Genomic DNA, 21,594 nt, shown 5'->3' with positions numbered 1-21,594 from the left:
AAGACATCCTTTAAAAATTGGAAGTTGAATCCTACTGAAGAAAATAGAAAGGAGCATAAACACTGGCAAGTCAAATGTAAAAGTATATTTAGTCAGGTCAAAAAAAAAAAGGATTTGAAGAGCAACAAGAAAAAGACAAAATCTAACAGCAAAATTTTGAGTACATCAGAAGCAGGAAGCCTGCCAAACAATCAGTGGGGCCACTGGACTATCAAGGTGCTACAGGAGTATTCAATGAGGACAAGGCCATTGTGGAGAAGCTAAATGAAGTCTTTGCACTGGTGTTCACAGCAGAGGATGTGAGGAAGTTTCCCACACCTGAGCCATTCGTTTTAGGTGGCAAATCTGAGGAACTGTCCCTGATTGAGGTGTAGAGGAGGTTTTGGAACACACTGATAAATTAAACTGTAGTAAATCACCAGGAAACACCCAAGAGATCTGAAGGAATCAGTTAGGAAACAGTAGAACTTACAACTGTAGTATATAACCTATTGCTTAATGTGACACCAATATTTAAAAAAGGCTCCAGGGGATGATCCTGGAAATTACAGGCCAGTAAGACTAACTTCAGTAACAGGCAAATTGGTTGAAACTATAGTAAAGAATAGAATTATCAGATACATAGATGAACATGATACGAAACCACTTTTATAAGTGGAAATCATGCCTCACCAATCTACTAGAATTCTTTGAAGGAGGGGGTCAACAAACGTGTCCAAGGGTGATCCAGTAGGTACAGTGTACTTGGTGAGGTTGGAAAGTTTGCAGATGATACAAAATTACTCAAGATAGTTATGTCCAAAGATGATTGTGCAGTGTTACAAAGGGCTCTCACAAAACTGGGTAACCGCGTAACAAAATGGCAGATGAAATTCAATGTTGACAAATGCAAAGTAATGAACATTGGAAGACATAATCACAACTATACATTAAAAAAGATGAGATCTAAGTTAGCTGATACCAACAAAGAGATCTTGGAGTCATTTTGGATTGTTCTCTGAAAACATCGGCTCAATGTGCAGTGGCAGTCAAAAAAGCTAACAAAATGTTATAGACCATTAGGAAAGAAATAGATAGAAAATATCATAATGCAACTATATAAATCCATGGTACACCCACACCTTGAATACTGCATGCAGTTCTGGTCACCGCACCTCAAAAAAGATATATTAGAATTTGAAAAAATGTTATAGAAGGACAACAAACATTATTAAGGGTATGGAACAGCTTCCATATGAGAGATTAAAAAGACTGCGACTGTTCATTTTGGAAGAGAGACGACCAAGGGGCAATATGACAAAGGTCTATAAAATCATGAAATGGTGTGAAGAAAGTGAATAAGGAAGTGTTACTTATCCTTTCACAGCACACAAACCAGGGGTGACCCAATGAAATTAATAGGCAGCAGTTTTAAAACAAACAAAAGGAAGTATTTCTTACACAATGTACAGTCAACCTGTGGAACTCATTGCCAGAGATGTTGTGAAGGCCAAAAGTATAATTGGGTTAAAAAAAAATTAGATACGTTCATGTAAAATAAGTCCACCAATGACTATTAGCCAAAATGGTCAGGGATGCAACTCCATGGTTTGGGTGTCCCTAAACCTCTGACTGCTAGAAGTGGGACTGGACAACAGGGAATGGATCACTTGATAAATTGCTGTACTCCTCACTCCCTCTGAAGTATCTGGCACTGGCCACTATTGGAAGATAGGATAGTGGACAGACTATTGGTTATGTTCATTTTTAATGTTCTTTTTCTTATAGCAAAGCTCAGCAAGGGTAAAAGTACTACAAGCTTCCCTGGACTATTCCTATAACATGCTTCAGCCTTGATGTAAAGGATCAGCCATAAATAGTAATAAAGTTGTACGGTTCTAATACCCACTCATTCCCTGAACTCTCTGCAGAGATTACCAACAAAGACACCTGTCTGAGACTGGTTTTTGTGATGTGGACTGATGCACAACAAGAAATGAACAAACAACAAAAAATTAATTCAGGCCACTGAATTTCCATCATGTAATGACTTTCAGGTACTGATAATAACCAATATTGAAATTACACGAGTGCTACCTAGTTTGAGTTTTCAAATTACTGAAGGAAATGTGAACTCGGATTTAGGGCTGCAGGGGTCATAGCCTTAGAACATGTGCATTTTGCTCACATAGGTGTAATAAATGCACCTGGATCTCACCGAAGCTCTGGTTATTTCTTTGTAGTTTCTCTTCCATCCTTTCCCTTAGCTTCATGTGCTCCCAGATACCACATACATTTTCAAAATCCAAAAAACCCAAGACAACAGTTAGATAAGCAGAGAATATTTCAGAGCTGTAAAGAAGAACTGAAGGAGGGGGACCAAAAGGATATCCAGCAAGTGCCAGTTGCATTAGGGACCACTTGCAATGAAAAAGCAGGGAGAGAAGGAAACTGGAGGAGCAGAGTAACGGATAAAATCCAATGTGCATTTAAAAAAAAAAAAAGAATGAACTAGACTGGTTTGGGGGTAATGTATGCTTATATATGCAGTCAAAAGATGCTAATAAGGAGTGAAAAATCCTTGTAGATAATCCTAAAATGCCTACCACAATGCCAAAAGTTGAGTGGGTGGGCAGTAGATGGGGAAGGGTTAGAACAAAAATCTGGTAGGATGGACTAAAACTGAATGAGCAGTGTTGGAATTACGTTTGGGAAAAGCATCAATACCTCTGAAAATATTTAGGATCATAGCTCTTCCCCCACCTTCCAAACATCATGCTGCTTATGCAGGTATCAGAGCTCTAACGGCAACTCTTACTCAAGCACAGTGACAGCATGCTAAGATGACTCCACTAGACACAATGTGTCGAGCAGGGAAAGAAGTGTTGTGTCAAGTTCAAATCAAGCATTTTCTTTCTCAGCATTAAGTTCTATACTACATCTAACCAAACCACGGTGGGCCAATCAGAGCTGGGCCAATCAGTGGGACTGGCAAGTAGACTGGTGAGAGGTGAGACCTGCAAGATGAAGTGGTAGTTGACAATGAGAATGGAGTGGATGATGGAGATAATAGAAGTGCACAAGAAAAAACTGACAATGGCACAGTTGGGGAAGAGACAAAGGAAAGAAGAAGAGGAAATGCACAATACAGGAAAGAGAAGCCAAAGAGAGAAACAAGGAGGGAAGGAAATAGGAAAACAACAAAAAAAAGCTAGATACACAGAATAAAAGAGAAAAAAAAATCCATCCCATTCATGTGAGTACTTCATTAGCTACAGACTTTTATTCAATGACAAATTACTTAAAATTAGATATGGGAATTAAAAAAGATAATATCAAAACAAATTGTTTTTGGATAATTGCTCTTTTTCAAGTTTGTCAATGCTATTTATCATGTTTGCACCCAAATGAATATCCTCCTTTAATTCCTGTATTTTCACATACTACTTGCAGTTTTTATTAAATGAGAAAAGCTTCTCTCTACATTAAATTACAGAACACTGTACTAAGCAAATGGATGCATCTTTCTTTGAAGTAATGCAGGAAAATTAAAAGTCTATTCTCATTCACATTAATGAATAACTGAGGCATCTATGATCACATTGTTTAAATTCTGAATTTCAATATCTGTCTCAGCTGGTTTTCAATAATACAGTTGTTCACCTATGACAAAACTCAGCCTAAATTTGTGAATATTAAATGGAAAAATAAAGCGCTTTAATCAAAAAAATGTTCTTACACCAGAGAAATATTAGGCTCTCTTCCTACAACAGGCATCAAGGGAAACAGTGCCAAGAGTAAACATAATAGAGTCCAGCTCAGTGTTGTTACCTAAAACAAAGAAACAAACAGCATCTTTGGAAATCATGCCTGCAGACAAAATTGACTACACAAAGAAAACATTTCTGTATTTGCTATACTGAGCTAATAATATATCATTTGACCCTGATATTTGACCCTGATTCAGGGAAGCACTTAAATAATTTCTAAAGTCCTATTGAAATCAAGAGGAAAACAAAGTAAAGAGTGTGTTTAAGTGCTTTCTTGAATTGGAGCCTTTGAGCACAACTTGTTATTCAGAAAACTCAGTTTATCTATAACTTTACGGAAATGAGTGAAATGCAAGATAAGATCCCAATAAAACTAATATTATCACAGATATTCTACACAGGTTTGCCGTCCCATGCCAATGGGGGCTGCGGGAAGCGGTGCAGGCCTGGCCGTCACTTCCTGCAGCCCCCATTGGCCTGGAGTGGCAAACCATGGCCAGTGGGAGCTGCAATCGGCTGAACTTGCGGACGCTGCAGGTAAACAAACCATCCCCGCCCGCCAGCGGCTTTCCATAAAGTGCCAAAGGTTTCCGATCCCTGTTCTACACTATGACTACTCAGAACAACAAGTAACCATTAATTGGCTTAAACACATTTAAAAATTATGAACACTCAAATAGAAAGCTGCGCAAGACTCAGGAATCTCTCTCATTTGAATACAAGAGAAAACAAGGATTTTTCAAGTTGTCATAATACATTTTAAAAATTAAAATTTGCAGTGTTTCTTGGATTAAAAAGGTTTCTGAATAAAGTAACAGTGATAGCGGACATTGAAAGCTGCAGCTTTCCCATGCATTCGAGTGGAAACAGTGCCACCTGACTCCCACCCTACAGCACCAGACTAGAGTTTTTGTTGGGAAACATTAGTACAGTGGCAGCTTCAGAGGTGAGACGAGGCACACTATTTGGTTACTGAGATAGTGAAACAGCGACAGATTATTATAATAGCATTTTAAACATTAATTTTCAAGAAATATTTGTATTTATTAAATAGCTACATGCCTACAGTATTGTGGCTAATCATTGTAAGCTTCCTCTAAAGACCTCAATATTTATAAAACTGTTACATTTTAGTAAAACATCTGTGCATGTTTCATGACTATTTTCATTGGATTTTATCCCAAGCACTTTTAATTATTACATCATAGAATACAACAACTGAACACTGGTAACACTGGAGCTAGCCTGAAAACAGGATGGCAGCATGCCACAGCTAACTTGGATACTAGACTTCAGAAGAAATCTTGGATTTTCCAACCAATTTGTTGGCCCATTACAGTAACTACCAAAAGCAGTGCAGATACACTACAGTCAAGATAAGCTTTCAGTCAAGTGTCATGGCAGCACTGCTTGGTCAGCACCCTTACTGCTTGGTCTGTAAAATGTAATATCAATAGATCTGGGAAATGTGGCATTATCTTGCCCTGCTTGATGTCAGCCATTATAGTGATAACAGGAAATGCATTACAGGAACAAGAATTAGGAGACCACAGTCCAAAAGAGGAGACCAACCATTTACTAAAAGGTAACCAACTAACAATCAATTTAATGCCTTTTGGCAAACCATTACTGTACCTTTGCTTGAGCCCACAGTCGTGTGATCAATGGCCAGCCAGCAAAGGCAATGAGACCAACAGTAAGTGTAGAGCGGTAGAAAAAGCTGAAAACCTAGTAAAAAATTTCAATAAGAAAATGAAAAACAAAACTTTAATAAAAGCAACATTTCCTCAAGCAAATAAAAAGCTAGCAATGAGGTCCTTTATAAATACATAGTAATTAAGTACTTACTAATATTTCAATTCCCAGAGCACCAGCTCCTAAGAATCCAATAGACTGACCCAGAGGAAATGCCAAGAGCAATGACACAAGATCTTGAATAACTCTGAATCTGTTTAGGAAGATTGCACAGGATAATCATTTCTTTAGTTAAACAAATTAGAGAGGATCACTGCCATAAATTAGGAGGTTTAAGAGTGTAAGTGCTCAGAAGCAGCCCTCATTTTTTTAACTTTACACACTATCTTAAAACCATCAGAACTACTTTCATCCGTATGGTCTACTGAGTTTAAGAATATTTACAGTAAGTTCAGCATCCACTGAAACTGACAAAAAAATTCAAGACCGTTGACAAAAAATATGCCTGGTTAGCTTTATTAGTGTCTAATTAAACAGGTCATTACTAAAAGCCAACAGGAGCGTGTCCAGTTTTCTTTGAATAATACAAAGAGCCAATATGTCAAGCAGGTAACGGCAACCGCAAACTTACAAATATTTCCATAATCAAGAGCATTTTTTCAGCATAGGCCAGAACCATCAACCAATTTTGCAGAATTAGAGCCTGATTCTGAATGGTGCTGGTGTTCATCATATTGGAGGATCGGACTAAGTTTGAAAATCACTGAAAATTTTTTTGTCCAACTTATGAAATCAGTTTCTACAAATTCCTCTCCAACACATCAGAAACTTGCTCCAGAGACTAGACTCTAGAGGCAGCTTCTCCCACACCCTGCAATGTTATTTTGTTTTTGAGAGTATGAGACCATTTTTACCGGTCGAAAAAATTTCCAAATAGAAGAAGAGGTATCTACTAGAAGGGCCAAATATAGCTGTCAGTTTGGAAACCCCACTCCAACTGCTAGGGAGAGATACACCAGAATGTCCTAGAATGTCCTGGAAAATGAATACTTCTTAAAAGGAAGAAAAACATTTCTCAATGATTTTGCATAATTTGATTGTCAACAAAGGGGGGGGGGCGAGGAAGAGAAGTGAGAGGAGTTTATGAAACAGCTTGATTCTTTACTTACTCTTTCACAACTGCATACCATACTGGTACCGGTAACAGACAATATATGTAATATGTCCACGGACAGGTTTGAATCAGCAGGAAAAAAGCTATTAATACTCCAATAGCTGCAAAACCATACAAGAGGAGAACAGTAGATGCCTGAAATGCAAATTATTTATATAAACATTCCTAAAACGGTACTCTAATATTTCAAACTCCAGAATACTGTTTCCCAGTTATCTGATGCACAGTACATCAAATACTATTCCAAGAAAAAAGAAAAGGAGTACTTGTGGCACTTTAGAGACTAACAAATTTGCCACAAGTACTCCTTTTCTTTTTGCGAATACAGACTAACATGGCTGCTACTCTGAAACCTATTCCAAGAAAGCAGCTACACTAATGTACAAGGCAGCTCATCAGCTCAATGTATAGTGTTTCCAGGCAGAAAAATATTTAGGAGTGGCATTTAGACATGTCAGGCTAAATTTTCAAGCAAAAGGACTTACAGTAAACTGCACGTGAAAAAATGAGTGTGCACAAACTGGTACATACAACATTGATCTGTGCATGCACAATGTACTTGAATATCAAAGGGAGTTACAATTACTCAGTATTTTGGAAAATAAGGACACTTCTATTTAGGTGTTTAAATATGCATTTAGAAAAATAAATTTTAGCACCCAAGTTTGCATAACATTTACTATGTCCAAAGGTTTCAACATAAAATTCCATGTGCACATTTGTTTCTTTTGTGTAAGATATTAGTAGGAGAAAAAACTTCAGTTATCAAACTGGAATAAAATTCTTTAATTGCTATTAAAAAATCCAACACTCTTTTCAGGAACTATGAACTGATTCTCCACAGCCTTTTCTTTTGTGGGTAAGGTTTTCCTGTGTAAGACAGGTCTGCAAGAAGAGGCTTCAAGTTTGCATTTATTTGTTGAAATTAATTTATTTGATATTAATCCTCTTTTTTCTAAACCTTTTTGGATTTTGATGTTCATACAAGAAACCAAGGGACATGGTTTGTCCTATTTTTATTTGTATTGTGAAAGCTCCTAGAAGCCCTAGCCCCATTGCGCTAGCAACTGCAGAAACTCATCACAAAAAAGATGAGCCTGCCCTGAAGAGCTTAAAATCTAAGTATCAGACTACAGACAAGAGGTAGCTATAGGTAACTATTGTTTAAAAGCTTCCAGACACAGCTAGCCCTGTTAATGATTTAAAAAAAATTGGGCTTTGCCAAAGAATTTATAACCTAAAGAGAATATTCCTTTTAGTATGTAAGAGAGAATGCAGATTGTTCTATCGTGCTTATTTATTGCGGAATAAAGTGCCTGTACCTAAGAGGAATTTCAGAAAATATAAAACTCTGATGTACACTTAGAAATGGATGAAATTTTCTAAACTGGTAGGCTACACTTAAAATAGCACTAGTGCACATCATCACTTCTATGTCTACAAAGAGGAACGTTAAATAAGCATTTTCCTTTCTTGTCACAGCTTTTATTTACACTGATTCAGGAACCACTCAGTGTAGTCTGGGAACATGCTGACATTTGAAAAGTTAAAGTTTTATTAAATATTTTTGTTCCGAAGCCCATTACAACTTGACATAACATGCAAAAGCCTTAGGATCCAAGGGCAGTCTTTGGTACATTATTTGCTGACAAAGTCTAAAAAAACCCCAACGACTCTATCTATTGTTTTTCTTCTATAAGCTGTGTCAACTTCTTTGAGGAGTAAAAATATATAGTGGGATATGCAAACATATTAAACGTGTAGGGGAGAGGAGTCCAGGTAGCTAGTGTAAAACATTCATTTCTCTTCCTTCCCCTGTAGTTGACATAAAACTGTCTCTCTCTAAACTGATGGGAAGTATCAGATCTAAATGACTTTTAAAAACAAAATTTCTGGCATGTTATGTCATATTAAGTTTGGATAAGATATGTCACATTGAAAACTGACCTAATGCAACTCATTCTATCACAAATGTTAAACTATATCTTTTGGCTCCACTACTTGGTTCCAAATTGCAGGTGAAAGGAGATTTACATTCTCGGTGGATGTTTAAAAATAGAAAAAACTGATAAACCTAGAATTCCTAAATTAAACACCACATTGTTTTAAGGGGAAGTGTTTTCGTGAGGAGCATGAAAAGCCACACACAGTTTTAGGAGATGATTAATGTAAACGGTCCTATTAGCCAGTCAGAGTCTAGAACCAGCTCCATAAGATCATAAAACGGTGATTATGGGTAGCTTATTTGCCCATTATAGTCTAGTTACACAGAACAATTTCTTCATGTAGCTTTGATACTAGCCATAAAGCTAATGACTTTATGGTGGAAAGCAGAGCTCTCACCATCAACCACTAATTGGCTGTCTGAACTGAAAGAAATGGTTCTACTGGAAAAAGCTGATTACTACAATATGTGAAAATCTGCAGACTATGGATACAAAAGGCTCTTTAATTTCTTTTACAAGAATAATTAAATATAAAACTTGACTTTATTCTATGGACCCCATAAATATATGCATTGTGACAAAGTTCCTCCTCTGCCTTGGTGGGTCCTGCACTTATTGGCGGATTTGCTCACCTCAGAGGTTCACAGCAGCCCTCAGTTTGGCCACTTTCATGGCTCAAATCTGCCGTTCACTCAGTTAGTCTCATCACTGGCCAGCATGGGGAAAAGGAAGAAGAACAATCCCCGCAATCTCTGCTGATCCACCTAGTGGAATGGGGAACAGGCCAGAGACCTGCCCCCCTGGTGGAGCCCACAGTCCAGGTCAACTCCTCCAGAATCAAGTAGGGAGTTGGGGAACCTGGGCCTGCCCTCTACTCTGGGTTCCAGCCCAGGGTCCTGTGGATTGAAGCTGTCTACAGTGGCTCCTGTAACAGCTGTGCGACAGCTACAACTCCCTGGGCTACTTCCCCATGGCCTTCTCCCAACACCTTCTTTACCCTCACCACAGGACCTTCCTCCTGATGTCTGATAATGCTTATACTTCTCAGTCTTCCAGTAGTACGCCTTCTCACTCTCAGCTTCTTGCGCCTCTTGCTCCCAGCTCCTCGCACACACCACAAACTGAAGTGAGCTCCTTTTTAAACCCAGGTGCCCTGATTAGCCTGCCTTAATTGATTTTAGCAGCTTCTTGATTGGCTGCAGGTGTTCTAATCAGTCTGTCTGCCTTAACTGTTTCCAGAAAGTTCCTGATTGTTCTGGAACCTTCCCTGTTACCTTACCCAGGGAAAAGGGACCTACTTAACCTGGGGCTAATATATCTGCCTTCTATCACTCTCCTGTAGCCATCTGGCCCAACCCTCTCACAATGGTAACTATGAATACCAATTTTCAATTCTAAAACAATTTTACACTGATTAAAAAAATAAAATACGCTTTTGTTTAAAGAGCTATTAATATTCTGAATTTGTTTGTTTATAACCAGTGTTTTGGAATACTTTCTCAGATACTTGATAACAAAAAACCTTTTTTTGAAGTTATGTAGTATTGTATTTCTCAATTTTTTTCCATTTTGTTTGATCATTTTTATTAAATGCTAAGAATATCTCATTTCAATCCACAGACAGTAAAAGGTCTGGGTTTTTTCACTATAGGAATTTTCTCACAGTAATTTACTAGAAGTAGTAAAGATGCTAATTGAGCACTGAGCCTCATTTACATTAAAAAATGAAACAAGCCCTTTTATTCTGAAATAAATATTGAAAGATTTTTTTGAAGGCTTTAACCTTCCTTTAGTAAAAATTTTCTGTTCACCTTTTCAGATTAAAGGTCTTTTCTTTTCCTGATGACTGAATGAAAAAGATTATTTCCTAAGCATCTGTACTTGGTGGCAACCAAAGTCATTCTTGTTTATTTCTAAATGTACTTTCTGTATCTCTGATGCACTGCAAATCAGGAGTGAGAGTGCAAGACAAAAAGAGAGGGCTGATCTGTGAAACAACAACTAAAGTCTTTTAGTGGAACAGGTTATATGCTTTGCAAATGCCAAAATGGAATTGTTCAGCTTCAGAAAAATCCAATTTTAAATTGCCACAGAGGGGTAAAAAAGAAATTAAATGTAAGATGATTTTCTTTTTGCCTTTATTAGAAAGAAATATGTATATATATATATATATATATATATATATATATATATATATATATATATATATATATATAAAATGGAAGTCTGAGGTCTGGATTAACAATCACAAGATATTTTAATGTTAAATAATTAGAATTAAGGGTGAATATGTATTTACAGAGTTATGTTCTTCTGATGTTAAGCCAATATGAAAAAAGGGAAAAGTTAGTTTATATTCTCCTACCTCATACAGCATTACCAGCAAAATGGCTATCATTAGCATTAAATTAGAAAGGCCAATATTAGGGAGAATTCCCCCAATCACCAATTTAAGCCTTCATTTCCAAATACATTGTCCAATACTGTACATGGAAAAAAATGTGTCTGAGTGTAGTTTCAGAATGTGACTGAGCAAAATACAAGCAGTTTTCCTTTAATACAAATACACTACATTTCTAATGCATGGTCATGAACGACAAGCAGTGGGAAATACTGAAAACATAATCAGAGAACCTATGACTGAAATTCATCTCAGTAAAATTATAATAAAAAAGAACAAAAGAAACCTGGTAAAGAGGAGGGAAAAGAGCAGTGTCATGAAAAGGCTAACAGAGTCTCCACTGATGTATAGACTGACTTGGTTAAATATGGATACATGGTCTGTATTTCTTGACTTTAATGAATCAATATACAACACAGTTGCAGTGAACTACAAACCTATTGCAACTAGAAGCAATGGGCTCTGTCCAGGTCTCCTCCTCATACATTACACAATGGCCCATCTTTTCAGATGTCCTGAACTGTACCTGAAGGTTGGTGAGGGAGATTTCCCTCAAACTACAAGTAGTTTCTGCTGGCAAGGATCTTTTACTCCAGCTTTGCTTGTGGGGGTACCAACTGATCTGTTTTTGTACAAATGGTACTATGCATGTATAAATTGCTAATTAACCAGCCAGCAACATCACTGCATATTTCAACCTACCTTATTTTCCTGGGTACTCCTAGTCAGACTAGTATGTGTCTTGACAATCAGCAAAATCACATAAGATGTCCAGCCCACAAAACCCATGACAACACTTATGCCCAAGAACAATCTGTCGTAAGTATGGTAATATGACAGTCCTTCCAACGCAAGGCTAATCAGGGTTTTGCAAAGAGATACCTTCAGAGAAAAATAGAATATATATCACAACAATTTACAATATAATCAGGTAGAACATACTCATAAAATAAACTTACCAAGAAAACATATAGCAAAGAAAAGTTTCTTATCTTACAGTAACTGGAATTCTTTGAGATGTGCTGTCCAGATATTCTAATCTTGCTGCACATGCACCCCATACACTAGACATTGGAGTATTTTGGCCATCAGTAACCATTGAGACCGTGCATAAGCCCTAGGTGTTCTGCTCCCATACTGAGAGCATAAAGGACAGTGTGGACCCAACTGCCATTCTGTTCCTTCATCACCACAGAATCCAGATGTTTCAGAATTCTGTTGGGTGAGTGGCTGGTGGAAGGGAACAGGTTATGGAATATATATGGACAACACACCTTGAACTCCAGCTACTGTAAGTTACGTAAGTTTTCTTTCCTCAAGTGTTTGTCCACAAATGTTCCACTCTTGGTGACCTACAACAGTAACCTGATGTAAAGAGGACGATGCACAGAATCTACTTAAAGATTGCAGCACAGATCTGCCAAAAGAAGCATCAGACCTCAGGGCTTCCAGGGAATAATGTCTAGGAGAAGTATGGACTGAATCCCAAGTAGCTGCCCTGCAGATGTCTGAAATGGGAATGCTTTGCAAGGAAGCTGCGCAAACCATAGTGGAGTGAGTCCTAATCTGAGATGAAGAATCTAACCTGACTAGCTCATAACAGACCCTAATACATCCCAATACCCAATTGGATAGTTTCTGGGCTGATACCACTCTACCTTTTATTCGGTCAGTAAATGCTATAAGTAGCTTTGAGAAGACACTGAGGGATTTGGTCCTTTGCAAATAAAAAGGCAGGGCTCTGCAAACACCCCTTGATTAGAATGTAGCTTATGGAAAAATACTGGTAAATGAATCATTTGGTTCAAATGGAACTTTGGGTAAGAACTTGGGATGGTGTGTGAGTGATACCTTATCTTTATGAAATATTATACTAGAAGGGCCTGCCATTTGAGTTTGCATTTCACCAATTCTTCTAGTTGATGTGACTGCTACTAAAAAATGACTTTTTCCATATATAAAAAACATTGAACAGCTTGCCAGAGGTTCAAATGGAGGGCTCGTTAAGCCTTCCAGAACACATTATGGTCCCATGGAGGAAGTTCCCTTACCAGTGGAAAAACATGAATAAAGCCCTGAAGAAACTTAACTATAGTGCAGTAGGAAAACGCCATGGGGCTCTGGAGGGTGTGGTCATATGCAGAAATGATTGCTAGATGCACGTAAAGCTAACAGATAGCTCTGAATTCTTCAGAAAAAACTAATAGTCCAAGACAGCAGGGATGCAGGAGTTAATGGGTTGTAACTATCATTATTCACACCATAACCTGAATCTCTTCTGTTTACAGCATATGTTAATGTGGTGGAATCCTTTCTATTTTGGATCAAGATGTTCTGGACATCTGAGGAACATGAGCTCTCTGACATCGAGCCAATAGCCAAGTGGTGAGGTGGAAGGAGATTGGATTTGAATGTAAGACATTCCCACTATCTATTACATCCAGTAGAAGAGATTTGAGTCCCTTTGAAATTTACCAAGATGACAATGAGACTTCTCCTGAATCCATTAGAGCCGGTGCCTGATGATGGCCCAGATGTGCTCCTCAACCCAGAAGGGACATATTTATCACAAAAATCTTGGTTGAGAAAGCCAAAGAAAAAGATATTCCCCTGCACACCTGGTTAAGATCTTACCATAAATTTATTAATGTTAGAATGTCACGAGGGATTAGTAGAGTCGTGTCCATGTACTGTTTGCTAAGCATGTATATCAACTTTCGCCAGCCAATATTATCGCACACTGTGTGATGAATGTGCAAGTGGCCATGTGCCCAAGAAGTCTTACCCAATTCTTTACAGTAGTATGAGGATGCTTTTGAAAATAAATGATGAGATTGGACATGGCTTCAAATCTGTCTTGGGACAGATAAGCTCTGGCTATTGTGGAGTCTAATAGTGACGACTGCTAGATCTTGGTAAACACCATTGGCACTGCAGAGAGACCACAAGACAGTACTCTGTACGGATAATAGTTCTGTCCCATCTGAAGTCTTGAATACTTATAAGGGGATGCTGGAAGTATAGAGATTGGAAGTAGGCATCTTGCAGATCAAGAACCCCAAACCAGTCTAGTGAATCTAGTGATAGAATTGGGGAGGCTACGATTACCATTCCGAATTTGAATTGTTGGTTGGTCAAATTCCAAACTAGTTGTTTTTTCTTCAGTATTAGGAAGTAATTTGAATAAAAACCCTACCCCCTGAATTTTAGCTAAACATCTTCTATTGCTCAGAGAGATAGAAAGGACTCCCCTTCTGGATATAACAGTGTCCCTCATGAGCCCAGCCCCTTAAAAGGGAAGGAGAAGGGGGCAGGGATAGGCATAGTATGCATCTGTAGTGAATATCTGCCTGAGACTATTTCAAGGACCCAGCAGCCCAAGGTTATCAGGTTCAATTGAAAAATTGTAGACGATTCCTAAGTGCAGGAAAAGAAGGGTGTAGATTCAGTAGACTGACAGTAGAAAGATTCTTTACCAATTTGTCAAAATGATTATTTTGACATAGACACAGAATGGGATGAAGCCACAGAGGAGAAGGAAGGTCGTCTTTTCTTAAAAACTCTTTCTTGTAGGTGCAAAGGCTCTTTTTTGGAAAAGGATATCAGATGATGGTCTCTGTCTAGCATAAGTGCGTAGTCTTCCCCGTTTTCCTTCAGAAGCCAGTATATAAACTCCAAGAGAAAGAAGAGTGTGGCCCAGGAGTCCTTCAATAAGAGAAGAGCCTTGTCAGGTTTTTGTACTAAAGAGACCCAGGCCCTTAAAAAGAAGATCTTCCATGATCAATGCATCTCTCTCTAGATGCTAGAATTTGGGACCCAGGATAACAACAGATATCACCATGGATCAAGAGACAGTATCAGTAGCATTCAGAGTTGCCTGAGAGGACATCCTGGCAATCAAACATTGTCTCAAAGATCAAAGATTTAAACTCCTCTCTTTTCTCTTGAGAAGTTTGTTAATAAATTCTGAATTTTTTTGTATTCAGTGTTGTTGTAGCCATGTTGGTCCTAGGATATTACAGAGACATGGTGGGTGAAGTAATATCTTTTACTGGACCAATTTCTGTTGGTAGGAGAGAGAGGTTTTTGAGCTTACACAATTTATTGTAATTTAAGACATATCATGCCAGTACCGCCTGATAATCAGCAATTGAGAATTGCAGGCTGCAGACAAATAATTTATGTATGAACAAATCAAGCTGCTTAAGTTCTTTATGTCCAAAAATCATCCTTGGTTGTTACTGTCTGCTCTTTTTGTAAGGAACCACAACCGCTAGCTAGCCAGATCCTGGATGAGTATAGATACTCTTCCCTGGCAGACAGCACCTAGGTACCTCTTATCAGCTGCTAGAGAGAGGTCAGAATTATGGTTACTGGTGTTTGCCAGATATGCTTTGCCAGCTGTAAAAGGACTTTGTTGATGGGAAGTGCCAAAAGCTCAGGCACAGAGCCATGAAGAACATTCAAGAGCTTATGTAAGGTCTTTTGTACCTCCTCTCCTTGTGCCTGGTATCTCAAGAGAACTGGCTATATGTCTGAGCAGATCTTGGAAACTTCTGTAGTCATCCAGGTAAAACAGGAGCAATTTCTCAGCTGGGGATGAAGACGACATAGCAGCGGATGAGGTTTTTACACTAGAAGGTAGTGCAGAAGTGTGATGCCTTGTGTGGTGAAGAGCCCAGGTGTGACAATAAGGCCATTTTGGAACATTATGTGGAAAAAGGCCCGGATGCCAAGGACAAAGATACCAGGACATATGCCTACACCTATACCTATGCGATCTAGCCATGTAAGAGGTCCTCAACTTTCTTTCAGACTCATAAAACTCAAAAAAGGACCCTCAGAGAATATGTATGGGATCCCTCCCCACTGTGATGGGAGTCTAGCTTGGAGTTGTCTTTGATTAGGAGCAGTGAGGTGTTTTGGACCTCATTTGGACCTGGGAAATTTAAAAGAGGATGTTCCCCCTGCTCTTCCCAGGGGAGCAATATTCCTCTCTGAAAATCTGACTTTTTCAGTCCTATGCAAGTCTGAAGATAGGCCAGACTTTGATGATGAGGCCTGGGAGCTAATGGAACCAGAACTCAAAGGGGCACTTTCTGGACCGAGATGGAACTTGTCCAGAGGGGTTTGCCCCACCTGGTTTAGAGGTCAGCTGCCTAAAGTAGTCTAATAAAACCATTAGTCATGCCTCTCTCACCTTCAAAGTCCTTTTAGAAAAGGACCTGCAGACAGAACATTTGTTGGAGATGTGAGCTTCGCAAGACAAAAAAGGCAACCGGTGTACCCATCACTGATTGCCTCTCAAGAGAGGCAACGCTTAAAGGTGACTTAGGATAAGACATCCATAAGACCTGGTACAGGGAAGAAGTTCCATATCAGAGTAAAATAAAAACTAAGTTGGTAAACTACCAAAACTATAAAATCTTGCTGACGGACAAACTATCCTAATTAAAACTACTCCTAAGTACACTAACATATATAAATGTTTACAAAAGGACTGTGAAAAATATTGCAGAGACCAGACACTGGGGAGCTCCATCTCACAGCTAGGGTCATTAGAAGGAAATGATGGGGTTAGACCTGGACTGCCATTTATGCCCTTGATATGGGACCATGAGGATACCCAAGGAATATGCATGGCCCCAGTGGACACTGATGGTTCAAAGAGTTCAATCTCAAGGGTTTGCAAACCAAGAATAGAATAAAACATAAAATAAGCACTCTGTGTAAACTTGTTATAATCTGGGTCTTCCTTATACCAGTTAAATCTACAGACTATGGTGAAGTTAAAATAAAACAGTTGGCTCAGGTGAGGGGGAAAAAACCAAACCAACAGGGATTTTTGATCAGAACGTGGCCCCATAGATTCTTTTTTCTAGAAATGCCACTGGTTCAGTGTGTGACCTTGGGCAAATCCCTTAACTTTGCTGTAAAGTATCCATCTGTAAATTTACCTATTGAATCTCACAGGGGTGGTTGAAATCCTTGATTGAAAGGTACTATGCTTATTTTTTCATATCAGAGCACAATAAATCCACCATAAAACACTGAGCCAAATTCATCCACATGTAACTGCACTGGCTTCAAAAGAGTTACACCAGGAATAAATGTGGTTCGTTTGGTCAGAAACATCAGCAACAACAGCGAACAATTAAAAATATGAAAAAAACTGTCACTTTTCATATGCATCAAAATTATTGTTTAGAATTGAATGAATGGAAGTGTGAGTTTATGGAGACTTACCATAGGATTAATTTTGTGTTAGTAAAAGATGAATCAGTAAATGGAAAAAAAACATCAGGTGGCTACTTAAATGGAAAATAGAAAAAAGACGATGGAAGTCCAAGATTTAGTCTAAGTTTTCAAAGATTTATTACTGTATGGTGATGATTCACTTACCGCTTCATGATATTTTTCCTGATGAATATAAGATCTTGCTTTTCTTAAAATGTTTATCTGTTCAGTATCTGAAAGCAACCTATATCAAAAATACAAAAGGTCCTTTTAAAAAACATGGTGCTTTTTTTTGGTGGGAGGGATTGGGAGCATGGAGGAAAAGAATGTATCTAATTGAGGAACCTTAATGTAGACTCATTTAGCACTCTGTTAAAAGTGTACCATATACCCCCAAAAAACTGAGCAATTTAATCACAGGACATCACGAGCCATTTCTCTACCTGCATCCTCATAAATTAGTAAATTATGTTGACACTGAATTCATTTTGAGAATCTGTATTAAAAACATTTTCTTAATTTAGAACTTCTACCTAAATGTGTGGGTGGAAATTCCCTGCACCATTTGTAACACATGCATTATTACTATTCCTGGCTGGGAGCATTGCCAAAAAAACAAATAAACAAACAAACAAAAAAAGAAGTCAGCCATACTTTTACTGGCTGTACGGATGCTACAGACACATCTTTAAATGGCAAGCCCTTTGAGGCAGATATTGTTACTTTTCTATGTTTAAATAGTGCCCACCATAATAGGGCCTGAATCCCAATTGGGGCCCTTTGTGCTCTATGTGAATAATAAATAATATTACGAGTAGGAACCTTTTCCTTGAAGAACTAGCATTTATCTTCACATAGTGATCCTCTAATGGACCCTAAAAACTGCAGGTGAAATATTGACTCCATTAAAGTCAATGACAAAACTCTCATTGATTTTATGGAGCCAGGACTCCACCCTACTCTTCCTGAGAATTTTCCTGTCACAACAAGTGACACAATACAAAAGAGAGAACAAAATGGGATGGAGCAGAGTAAGCCCTAGCTCATTTTTTTCAGGGTGGAGCACTGCAATGGATTGTAGAGCTTACATGCCTGATCACTGAGCTGCCCCCAAGTTTTATTACTCAATGAACTTCCTAGTGTTTTCTGCCACTGCTGCTTCATTTGAGTCCAGTGTTAGCAGTATCCCCAAATGTACCACACACAACAAAAGCAAACACAAAATCTCTGCAGGTTCCCCAGAAGCAGAAGAACCAACATTCCAGCTATGACTGGCTAGAGAAAATCTAAGGAGCGGAACAGAATAGCAGCTACAAGGATGCAAAATGATAAATGGTCAGACTGCTACAGATGCAGTCCAATCAGGTCAGGATCCATAGTAGAGGATCTAAGGAAGACCAGCTATATGGGTGAAAATTAACAGAATCAGGTAGAGAGAATGGAGAATATTGGGGAGAGGAGGAGAAAGAGAAAGAAGTGGTTGTTGTAGACAATGAGTTGATTTAATGTCCTTATAAGGTCTATTTTGAAATCTTGGGAAATGAACAAACAGAGAACCACTTCAGTGCATTACACACTTTCAAAAAAAATGCTTCTCTGAAAGCGCAGCATACTGCTCTGTAGGCCACTGATACTTTACAGAAAAAAACAAAATAGTCACCACACCATTGCCACTAAGCACGCACCAATTTTGGTGCTCACAGGATTAAAATAGCCAGGTTTTAGACTGTAACATCAGGCTACACTCAAAAGACCTGAGCAATGTCTATGAAAGAACACAATAGGAGTTGTATTCATTACACAGTCTTTTCCAATATCTGTCATATTCTAAGATTTCTTGTTTGTTTTGAGAGGGGATTGAGAAGAATGGGGAAGGACCTATTTATGGGATAAATAAGAGAAAGAAAAGAAAAGTTTTTCTTCACATTTGGTTAAGATTTAGCAATCTGGAACGAATACTTAACACCTTTTCTCATGACTCATGGTGTAAGTCTAATCGATTCTCATATGATATGCACTGTCATTTATTTTTATACCTATACTACTTTCTGCCTATTTTATCCATGTCATCTTCAACTTCAAAACTGAATAAGTTAAAAAAGCATTCTTTTAATCTTTTATTTTTATCTTTCACTGTAGATCATCTCAGAGTCATTTAGCCTCTAATTATTCTTTAATTCTCAGTGAAGAACGTTATTATTAATGACTATAATTATTGCTACGGTCTTTGCCTTTTTTACTTGCTTTCTAGATGGCAGCTCCCAGGATCTTCCGCATATGGAATGGATACAATAGAATAAATGGAGCTTTGAAGCAGTACAATTTTTGTAAGTCAGTGCAGAATGCAATTATTCTTTAGAACAAGGGTAACACTCAGAAGTGCATTGTTAATTTTAATAGGCTGACTATAAAAACATACCCTAAATATTACCCCACTTCTGCACAAATGCTTTTATAAGACACCAAACTCTGTGGCACTCACATGCAGTCAGTTGAAGAATCAGGGCGGTGAGAAGCAAGGGAAATAAATATAATGAATCCTAAGGAGAAATCTCTGCAGGGGCAGTAAGTTACTAAAAACCTAACATAAGGAAAGGACTTTAGATAAGAACTCATTCAGGACAAAAAACAGTAATGCACTGCATGGAATGAAGAAAAGGGGTTCAGGTTTGGGCAGGATTGGGGTTCACGGATGAATAATTACTATGATTAGTTTTAACAGAGCTTAATATGGGGTCGGCAACCTATGGCACACGTGCCAAAGACGGCATGCGAGCCAATTTTTAATTGCCGGACCCTGGCAGACAGCAGCGTGCCATTTAAATTCCGGACCTTGGGGCGGGGGGTGTGTGGAATCAGGGCATATCCTCCCCAGCCCCCTGCCATGAGCCGCTCAGGACAGGGGACTGGGAGCACCCCCTGACTCCAGCCCACACCCCCAGCCCTCCGGCCCTGACTCCTGCATTCCCTCACACACACTTCAGCCCCATGCCCTGACCCCTCCACCTCCCACAACCCCAGCCCTGACTCCGGCACCCTCCACACATACCCAGCCCTCCGGCCCCGACTCCTGCACCCTCCTCACACCTCCCCAGCCCCCTGCCCTGAGCACCAAAGGGGAGCTCCTATGCACACCCACCCACCCCACATTCCCACCTGCACCACTCACACCAAATGGGAGCTGCCCAGATAAGCGCTCCACACCCAAACCTCCTGCCCCAACCCTGAGCCCCCTCCCTCATTCTAGCTCCTGGCCAGACCCTGCACCCCAACCTGCTCCTTCACCCCCAGCCCTGGTCTCAGTGCACTCCCACTCTCATCTCAGTGCAGAGAGAGGAAGAGAATGGCTAGAACCAGGGAGAAGGTAGACAGGGCCAGGACCCCAGACTGGCAGTGGGCTGAGTGGGGCCAGCAGCCGAGACGGACGGAACCCCAGACTGGCAGCGGACTGAGCGGCAGCAGGCTGAGCCGCTCAGCCCACTACTGGTCTGGGGTTCCATCGGTCCTGGCCGCAGGCCCCGCTCAGCCCGCTGCCAGCCTAGGTGAATGGAACCCCAGACCGCCAACAGGCTGAGTGGGCTGGTGGTGTAAGATCAGCATTTTAATTTAATTTTAAATGAAGCTTCTTAAACATTTTGAAAACCTTGTTTACATACGACAATAGTTTAGTTATATAATATATAGACTTGTAGAGCGAGACCTTCTAAAAAATGTTAAAATGTATTATTGGCACGTGAAACCCTAAATTAAAGTGAATAAATGAAGACTCGGCACACCACTTCTTAAAGGTTGCCGACCCCTTGTTTAATATATGCCTGATTTCAGTCTAAAAGAACAAATAGCACAGAATCATCTAATCTCATGAGATTTCTACCATTTGGAGCCAAAGTTCATGGGAAATGCTGAGGTTTAAGCAATATCTGAACGTGAACTGGATAATAGGTCAATTTGGTTTTGGATCTGACTAGAAACCAAAACCACGGGATGGATTCAGATCTGGGGATTCAAAGCCACATATCCCCCTCCCAGCCCTGACATTTTAAAGGGTTCAGAATCCAAAACAAGCACATTTATTTTGGCCACAATCTGAATCTCAGGTTATCCCCACACACTTAATATGTAATGGGTCACACATATGCTGTAATGACAGTGTATACTGAATGCTTTTATTGTTTGCTTTCCCCTTTTATTACACTTTTAGAAGTAATTATTTTAATATTATTCAAATAGCTTATAAAGTAACTAGTTTTGCAAAAACATTGAGCACTTGAAAAAAAAAATTAAAAGTTAAAATATATAGCTTAGTGTAATGGGCCTAGCTACCAACACCAAGCCTGGATCTTTCACAAGCTAAGATGAATAGAGGGGATAGTAGATCAGTTATATTTTGAA

The 21,594-nt window shown here is 39.1% G+C and overlaps 1 protein-coding gene across 9 annotated transcripts in view; it reads right to left on the bottom strand.

The window, feature by feature from the left end:
* Window positions 1-21,594, bottom strand: part of PIGN (phosphatidylinositol glycan anchor biosynthesis class N) — a 141,722-nt gene that overhangs the window by 36,731 nt on the left and 83,397 nt on the right. For all 9 annotated transcript variants that reach the window (XR_006279062.1, XM_038391007.2, XM_043508429.1 and 6 more), the window contains 6 exons: window positions 17,368-17,446; window positions 11,668-11,847; window positions 6,614-6,753; window positions 5,598-5,697; window positions 5,385-5,477; window positions 3,719-3,810 (listed from right to left, as the gene is read on the bottom strand). Coding sequence is in view for 8 of the 9 variants with exons in the window: in XM_038391007.2 (XP_038246935.1) it covers window positions 3,719-3,810; window positions 5,385-5,477; window positions 5,598-5,697; window positions 6,614-6,753; window positions 11,668-11,847; window positions 17,368-17,446 (684 nt within the window). In the remaining variant the exon portion in view is untranslated. The remainder of the gene's footprint in view (window positions 1-3,718; window positions 3,811-5,384; window positions 5,478-5,597; window positions 5,698-6,613; window positions 6,754-11,667; window positions 11,848-17,367; window positions 17,447-21,594) is intronic.

This window comes from Dermochelys coriacea, chromosome 2, assembly GCF_009764565.3.
Source record: "Dermochelys coriacea isolate rDerCor1 chromosome 2, rDerCor1.pri.v4, whole genome shotgun sequence".
Classification (NCBI taxonomy): domain Eukaryota; kingdom Metazoa; phylum Chordata; order Testudines; family Dermochelyidae; genus Dermochelys; species Dermochelys coriacea.
This window is presented reverse-complemented; position numbering and strand designations above follow the sequence as displayed.